This window comes from Physeter macrocephalus, chromosome 18, assembly GCF_002837175.3.
Source record: "Physeter macrocephalus isolate SW-GA chromosome 18, ASM283717v5, whole genome shotgun sequence".
Taxonomy (NCBI): Eukaryota; Metazoa; Chordata; class Mammalia; order Artiodactyla; family Physeteridae; genus Physeter; species Physeter macrocephalus.
The window spans coordinates 68,756,276-68,764,511 of NC_041231.1; the positions used below are offsets into that span (position 1 = coordinate 68,756,276).

At 58.5% G+C, this 8,236-nt stretch overlaps 1 protein-coding gene across 2 annotated transcripts; it reads right to left on the bottom strand.

The window, feature by feature from the left end:
• Positions 1 to 834: 834 nt before the first annotated feature.
• Positions 835 to 7,476, bottom strand: BAK1 (BCL2 antagonist/killer 1). 2 transcript variants are annotated; one of them, XM_007128848.4, is made up of 6 exons: positions 7,082 to 7,476; positions 5,079 to 5,158; positions 4,070 to 4,205; positions 3,604 to 3,747; positions 2,317 to 2,497; positions 835 to 2,190 (listed from the first exon to the last, which is right to left on the bottom strand). In XM_007128848.4, the coding sequence occupies exons 2-6, from the start codon at positions 5,146 to 5,148 to the stop codon at positions 2,086 to 2,088; spliced, it is 636 nt and encodes a 211-aa protein (XP_007128910.1). In that variant the 5' UTR covers positions 5,149 to 5,158; positions 7,082 to 7,476; the 3' UTR covers positions 835 to 2,085. The 2 variants fall into 2 exon arrangements, with proteins under 2 accessions (XP_007128910.1, XP_007128909.1); XM_007128847.4 differs by having other exon boundaries at positions 5,079 to 5,181; positions 7,082 to 7,474.
• Positions 7,477 to 8,236: the final 760 nt, after the last annotated feature.

An 8,236-nucleotide genomic window follows, 5' to 3' on the forward strand; every position in this document is an offset into this window, starting at 1 on the left:
TTCCATAAATGTCGTCTCCGAGCTTTTCCTGCAGGAAATTGCAAGGGGCCTTGTAATCCACCACCCTTTCAGCCACCACTGATGCAGGGGCCCCCTCCCTATGACTGCAGTCAGTACGTGGGCTCTTTGAAGACCAAGTCGGAGGGCCCAGGGGATTGGCAAGATGCCCTCGGGGGAGTGAAAGAGAAGCCTGCATCCTTTAGCACTTGCATGTGACCACTTTGGAAGGGTGTCAGAAAACAGATCAGGGTGCCCAGGACTGGAAAGACTTTGTAGATTTTGGAACATTTAAACGCCCCCGTGCTTGTTATTTTTATCACCCCTGGCTGCGTCCCCATAGGGACTCCCATGCAGCACAAATCTCCTAGAATGAAAAGCCCTGTGTGTGTGCTAGCTGTGGGGGACATCGGGAAGAGGGAGCCGGGACACTGTGTCCCAGGTGGAGCCAAGCGTGGGTGGTGGCCCCCGGAACGGAGAGGGATTCAGGCCAGGCCTGTGGGGGTCCCCAGGCAGGTGCAGCTGCCCCACCAGCTCTGCAGCCAGAGCCTAGCAGTTTGGAGACCCCTGACTCTCTGTGGGGATGGGAAACTTGCCTGGAACCCAAAGAAATGAGGGTAGTTCCTGGAGAAGGGGCTGGAGAAGACTGGGGAGGGGCCAAGGCCTTCTAGGAGGCTGGAGAAACACACCCAGCCCTCCACAGGATTCAGGAGGCCCGAGATGAGACCTGTCAGTAAAAACCAGGTGAAAGCCAGGCGTGCCCAGGTTCCCAGTCCAGCCTGATGGAGAGAAGGGTAGCGGAGGAGACAAAAATGATCAAGTGGGAGTGGAGGGATTGCAGTTTATTTTCAGACACACTCAGAGGGTGGGAGGTGGCCAGCTGGCTCCATCTGCACCCCCTCCCTGCATTTGGCTTCATCAAGAACTCCTCTCCCCTGACCTCCAAACCCCTAGGCTGTACAAGATAGACGAGGCACTCCTACCCCACCCATCAGGAGAGGCATGGGCAGGCGTGGAGTGAGGAGTGTAGAGACTGGGGGTAGAGTTCAAATATTCACAGTTCCCCTGTCCGTAACCCCAGACTACACTGTGCCCAGGCCACGAGGGCGGCTCCCAACCCTGGGATTCCTAGTGGTGTTAATAGCCCTTCTCTCACTCAGAAACTTCAAGTTGAGCTCCCTACCCCCTTTCCCTGACCATAACAAAACTGCAGTCCTAAACCCTGTAGTCTGGGTGAGGAAGGGGGCCTCAGCACTGCACTCACCCAAGCCCCCTGCCTGCCTTCTCTGGAGTGATGGGGTGGGGCAAGCTTCACTTATAGTGAGCAGGGGTCGGGGGGGTGGGTGTGGGAGCAAGTGGTAATAGGTGAGGGGAAGGGAGAGAATGAGGGCCTCAGGAGGCAGGCTTGGAAGGTGCTGATGGTCTGCACCCCCACTCCACCCCCACTGCACCCCCAAGAATCCCTGAGAGTCCAACTGCAAAGGCAATATGGGGGAGTGGGGCGTGGAGGAGAGCTGAGCCGTACCTCATCCCCACCCCCCACCGGCCCTGTTCCTGGGGGACATGATGTTTAGGAAGGGCCAGGACTGAGCTCCAGGCCCAGCATTTAAGCTCTGACCTTCCAGAACAGCTGAATCCTGGGAAAGAGTAGGGCTATTAACCCCCACACCCCAGACGTCCTGGCTTTGGGTAGAGTGGTGGGAATCGGAGGGGGGGAGTGTCCCCCCAAGGATATTATAAAAAGCTAAAACCGTTAACAACCCCTTGGGGAGAAGCGGCTCCTAGCCTCTTGCTTCCCCAACTTATCATCTCCCCAACACCCAGCAGGCAGGGCCAAGGGGGTCCCAGAGAGCTAAGGGAGGGGGCCACAGCCCCTCTCTGAGAGGGGGCCCTTTAGCACCATGCAATGTTGGGGCACCCGTGCAGTCTGATGGACCCCTGGGCAGGGGCCCTCCAAACCTGGAGTGCCCACTTGCTAAAGCTTCTGTACTCTTAAGGAAGGGACCCCTGCAGGGGAGGAGGTGAAGGGAGAAGACTGGGCCAAAGTCCACGCAGGGGTCTCAGGACCCCAAAGGACCCCTCCAGGAGTCATGACTTGAAAAATCTTCGTACCACGAACTGGCCCAACAAAACCACAGCCAGAACTATTAGCACATTCCAGATGGGGCCGTTTCCCAAGTCCAGGGCTGCCACCTGCCAGGAGAGACAGAGTGGTCATAGGGGGGCTGGCAGCATATTCAGCTCCTGGGGACTGGGGTGGGGCTGGGAGAGGGGCGGCCCTAGCAGCAGGGAGGAGGTGGTCAATGCTTGGGCACTCACCCAGCCACCCCTCTGTGCGATCCACCGGGCAATGCAGTGATGCAACATGAAGTCGGCCACGAAGCGGGTCACCTGGCCCAGGAAGCCAGTCAGGCCGCGCTGGTAGACGTGGAGGGCCAGGCGGTAGCCAAAGCCCAGTAGAGCCACCACTCGGCCCCAGTTGATGCCGCTCTCAAACAGGCTGCGGGCCGAGGAGATACAGTCAGTGGAGACCTCTAGAGGGCCCTTCATCTGTTTGCCTCTCCCACCCCCTTGGAGACCCCTACCCCTCTCCCAGCTGGAAAGCAAAATGGCTTAGCTGTGAATGGAGGTGGTAGAGGCTGCCCCAGGCTGGCCTCGATTTGGTAAGAGCCCGTGTCTCTGTGAAAGGAGAAAGCTCAGAGGGCAGATGAATGGGATGCTGCTGCTGGGGCTGTGGTCCCAGGGCTGGGGGAGCAAAGGGGCACAGAGAGCGTGGAGGGCAGAGCAAACAGACAGAGGCAGCAGGGAGATTACCTGTGGGCATTGCTGCTGGCCTGGCAGCCCGAGGGACAGCAGAGAGAAAAGGACAGAAGAGGAGGTTAGGACAGTCCAGTCCTGGAATCACAGCTGAGTGGGCGGTGGCCTCTCAGGACACAGGCAGGATGTTTCAGCTCCGAGCACTAATTCTGAATCTATCGGCTACTCCTGCCTTCACCCTCAGCCTCGAACCTACCCTGAGACTGACCTCTTTAACCCAGATAGTGACAACAGCTAACACCTTTAAGTGCAGACACTGTTCTAAGCATATTTCCCCTATTTTACGGACCAGGAAACTGAAGGCTAGGAAGTTTCACAAAGCCGATAAATGGCAAAGCTGAGATTTGCCCAGGCTGCTGGTTTCTTTAACCACTGCCTGTCTGACACCAGATTATAGCATCTGGAAACCATTTCCAGGACCTGGTGGGCTGAAGCCAGGGCCAGCAACCATCTTTGGTGTGAAATGTGGTTCCAAATCAGAAGGACAGCCATGTCCCAGCTGGGCTGGGGAGCTCTGGGGACACCCCCACCGCGAGCCCCTCTATAGCCCTGATCTAACAGGTCAAGTCCTCGGGGCCAGAGTTCACAAGGGCTGTGCGCTTATGCAGAGATGAGGAGTCTGGGCCCAGAAAGAGAAAGACAGGGGCCCAAGGCCCCGCATGAGTTAACGGCAGACACGGGGACGGCAAACACGTCTTCTGATGCCAACAGAGAAGTGTGTCTCCCATCCCATGGGCAGGGCCCGGCATGGTGGTGACAGCACAGCGGAGAGGCAGTGGCCAGAGCTACCTTGAGGCGATCTTGGTGAAATACTCATAGGCGTTCTCTGCTGTTGGCTGCAGGTGCTGCAACATGGCCTGGAACTCGGAGTCGTAGCGCCGGTTGATGTCATCCCCGATGATGGCCAGCTGGTGACCCACCTGCCCCATGGTGCTCGAGGAACGGTAGGCAGCAGTTGAGCTGGGGCCTGGGCTCATGGCGAAGGGCTCCTGCCCGAGATGCCCTGGCCTTGGGCCCCCCTCCTTGGCAGTCCCGACCGTGTTCTCAGACACGAGGGCTGGGCCCAGGGACAAGGGGCAAGCATGTGCTGAAAAGGGTGCCAGGTCCCGGATGGGGGTGGGAGCCCGCATGAAAAAGGAGCAGCAGTAGGGAAACCCTCCCAGGCCTGTCCGGCTCCCAGGACCTGCATGGTGACCCCATGGGAGCCTCCATCTCCCTGAACATGTCCCCGTGGGCCCAGGGGGCTGCTGCTCACCTGCTAGGTTCTAGGGGCAAGGTGACCATTTCTGGGTCAGTGGGCGCGGCCGCCCCCTCGGCCTCCTGCTCCTGCTGATGGCGGTAAAAGACGTAGCTGCGGAAAACCTCCTCCGTGTCCCGGGCTACCTGTTCCTCTGAGGATCAAAGCCAGGAGTCAGGGAGGAAGTGCTCTGGGGATGGTTCACTCTGCCTGTGGACAGAGGTGTCCCTCCTCTAGCCCTTAGTTACCACCTAGGGCTGACTCTGAGCAGAGGATTCTTGTCACAGCTGCCTTGTGGAGTAGGTGACCCCCAGTTTACGGATGGGGAGACTGAGGTGCGGTGTTTACATAACTTGCACAAGGGCGTACAGCTGGAGAGAGCGGTGCAGCCAGGATAGAATCCCAGGCATTTGGGTCCCCGACTTTATTTTAGTTTGTCCAAGGCACCAAGCCCTTATGGCTTAGGGAACGTGGGAGACAGAATTTGAAATTGTAGCCCAGAAAAGTCACATCAGGAAATAGTGACAGACCTGGGACTGAACCCAAAGTCCAGGGAACAGCCTGTGCTGGGCCGTGAGCTGCAGGCGTCCCTGGCCTTCCCCTTGGAAGAGGGAAGGGGGACAGCCATTTTACTTCCTCCCCGAAGTCATTAACAATCCCTCTCCCTGTTGAGCGGACCTGACACGGTGATAGGTGGATTTACTTCCTTATTTCTCCCACGGCAGGGATAGGACAGCCACGCCCCACTCTTCTTTCCTCCTCCTGGCGGATGGCAGGGTGCCCACCTCATGCTCACTGCCCCGCCTCCCCCAGCCTCTGCACCCCCCACCCCTGCCAAGACTCCCCCCGCTGCTTCCCCCTGCCTGCATTGGGTAGGGAGATGCTTTTCTCCCTTACCCAAGGTGAGGAAACTGAGGCGGGAGAGCCTGCCTTTAAATCTCACCCGGCTTGTCCACATCTGCTCTTTCCATCCTCACAGGTGGCCCTGGTGGTTATGGGAGGGGTGAGGGGGCAGAAAGACAGTTACCCGAAGTGGAGGAGGGGTCAGGTTCTTCGCACCCCTGCCTGGGAGGACCTGGACCTTGTCCGGATGCCATTTCTCAGGTCCTGGCAGGAAGGGCAGTGTTAGCCTGTGGGGGTGGGTAGGAAAGCAGAGATGGGGACCAGAGGTTCCAACAGCACACGGAGGGAGGGGACCCCCACTCCTGAAAGACTGCACCGTCCTAAGAACTTACTGAGTATTGCACTGGCAGTTCTTCAAGGAGACTGGGGGTGAGAAAGGCCGGACAGCCAAGATTCCCACCCAGGGATCAGCCAGGGCCCGGGGAGGGGTAGCCACAGCAGTGCCCGAGTGGATCTCTAGTCGCACTGCGAGGCGAGTTTCAGAAGCTGGGGCTCCTTCCGCTGCTCCCGGGGCCTCCTGCACCCTACCCAGCACACGCTTACTGCAGACTTGCCACCTTCCAGCCAATGACCCACGAAGCCCGTCCCCGAAGGTCCCACTTCCCCTTGGCTAGTCAGAACACACCTGTTTTCCAACTCAGGCCCCTTAGCCGCAAGCATTTCCTGAGTGCCTTTGGTATACTTCTACCATGTATGTGCAAGTACTCCCCAGGGAGTGTGGGACACGGAAAGAACACATTAACCTGGCAGGGTAAGCACTGTCATACCCATTTTACAGGTGGGAAAAGTGAGGCACAAAGAAGTTAGTGCCCAAGGCCACAGAACTAGTCAAGGAGTCAGGTTGGTTATTTGAATTTCCACGAGTCAGTGCTCCACTCAGCACTCATTTCAGATTTATTTTTCAGTTTGTGGACCTTAGAGGGTGTCCTTTCCGGGGAAACGTCCCTAGTTTGCGTCCCGCCTGTGATCTTCACATTTCTGCCTAGCAGGTGGTTGAGGAAATCACATGTACCCCTGCTCTCCTGTCTCCAGCCCCTATTTTCCTCCTTTGCCCAGTCCTGGCCACAACCCCAGTATGCTCTGTAAACCTCCACAGAAGGAGTATTTCCTGGACATAAGCTATTTCACTTTCAATTTGCACCCCCTTCACTTCCCCCCACCCCAAAGCTGCCTCCATCACCCAGGAGGGAAGCTCCCCTCCTCCTCTCCCTAGGGAGGGCCCAGCCCTGCTCTGGGCCAAACACAGCTGCCCCCTCCTCCCTGGGAGGGCCTGTGTACCCTCCCCCCACCTTCCCTCTCAGGCCTAGGGCCATTTTCGAAAGTGCCTGAGGAGAAGGGTGGGGAAAGTCCGGACTACCTGTGCTCCCCACCCCTTCACTGTGGCAGGGCAGGGACAGGGAGAAGACCAACTCTCTCCCCTCCTCCACCCCTGGGTGCCCGGACTCCTTACGACAGACCTTTGCCTGGCACACCCCCATCCCAGAAGCTTCTTCCTGAACAAGGTACCTTCCTCTCTCCCTTGGTCTCCGAAACCCAGTGCCCCCAGGACAGCAGGGCTGGAGGATGCTGATTGCATCTCGACTGCCTCTACCGCTACCCCTGGGGCTCAATGCTGGGGAGAAAGTGGAGCCTCAGAACCGGCCCCAGGGTCAGAGGCCTATGCCGACCTGGGTCTACCTCTGCCCCCATCCAAGTGGCCTGACTTCCTGGTAGGGAGAGTCCACTGTGCCCCACCTGTGGGGTTTGCTGGGCCCAGGATGTTTCCCGGGGCGGTGGAGTGGGGAGATGCAGACCTAGCCCTGCTGCAGACCTAGTAAGTGCTGTGAAAGTTCTCCCCCTGCCCTTGACCTTGGCTCTGACCTCCACTCCCATCCCCCAGACTGCTAAAGAACCTGGTTCTTTAGCACCGGATTCTCTGGCACCAGGGCCGGGCCAAGAGGGAAAGCTGTCTGAGGAGCAGCCAGAGGGAGCCCCGGCCGGATCAGGCCCCGAACAGGAGTTGGTAGAGCTGCCCAGACAAGCCTCGAGGCCTCCCCCTCCCCACCGGGCTCCCTGCGGGCTCCCTGCCTCACCCTGGGCCTGGGGCTGCCGAGAGTGGGGAGCATGGACAGGACCCTCCCGGCTTACCTGCCCGGACCCTGGCCCAGGCCCGGGACGGCTCAGCAGGGCAGAGGCTGGAGATCCTGAGGGGCCAGTGGCTGCTCCCAGGGTCAGGTACCCAGGCCTGGCTCCCAGGAAGGGGCGTCAGTGAATTCCTGGTGTCTGGATGCAGCCTCTGCTGGTCCCAGCACGGCCCTAGGGACCCGCGAGGCTGCGGCGATCATAGAGGTGCCGGCGGTTCCCGGCTCCAATCAGCTCCCTCTAGAGGAAGTTGCTCTGTGGCCGCCGGATGCAGATGCCCCAGCCTACAGGGCTCCCAGGCGGAGAGAGCAGCTCCCACCCAGGCAGAGTGGCTCCCCCTCCCCCACTGCTTTTCCCACCCTTGATTCCCAGTCCTCATCCTTGATCTTTCCCCTGCTTCCATCAATGTCAATAAAAAAGCCAGGATGGCGAGGTTTCTTAAGCGCCACTGTGTACCAGGCACTTTAAAACCTCTTTGGAACAACCCTTGGAAGTAAGTGCAGTGGACCACACCCATCTTAGAGCTGAACAAACTGAGGCTCAGCTGGTTTAAGGAACCTTGCCCAAGGTCACTGAGCTGGGTTTATAATCAGGTCTGTAGGTGCCGTGAGGAATAATAATACTAAATTGAGATTCAAAGTGCAATTAAGACCTGTGCACCAAGCACCTCGGTTGTCTCCAGAGAGAAAAATCCTGAATGTGATAAGCAGGTAAACAGATGAAAACACAATGGGTCTGTGCTACCACCTGGGCATGTGCCAGCTGGATACTGAGAGGAGAGAGAAGAGGGAGGACAGAGACTCTGGCCTCAGGGAATGAATGCTTCTCAAGGACAGAAGCGACCGCAACCAGGGAAGGACAGGCCTGGAGAGAGCTGTGTGCCTCCACCCCATTCTCAGAGTTGGGGTTCCTCCAGCCACCTCTGCCTGCCCCCCACCCTGGTGTTTCCTGGAGTCTCGCCAACCCCCTCCCCCTTCAGGCTGGCTCCCCAGGCCTCCTTCTCCTGCCTCATCAACCCTTTGCACTCTCTGCCCCCCACTAATCCCCCCCACCCTCTTCCCCCCCCCCCCCCCCCCCCCCTTCCCTCATTGGTATGACTGTGCTTTGTTTCTATGGCAATCTTCAAAGTCACCAGAACAAGTCTGTTGTCACTGGCGGCAT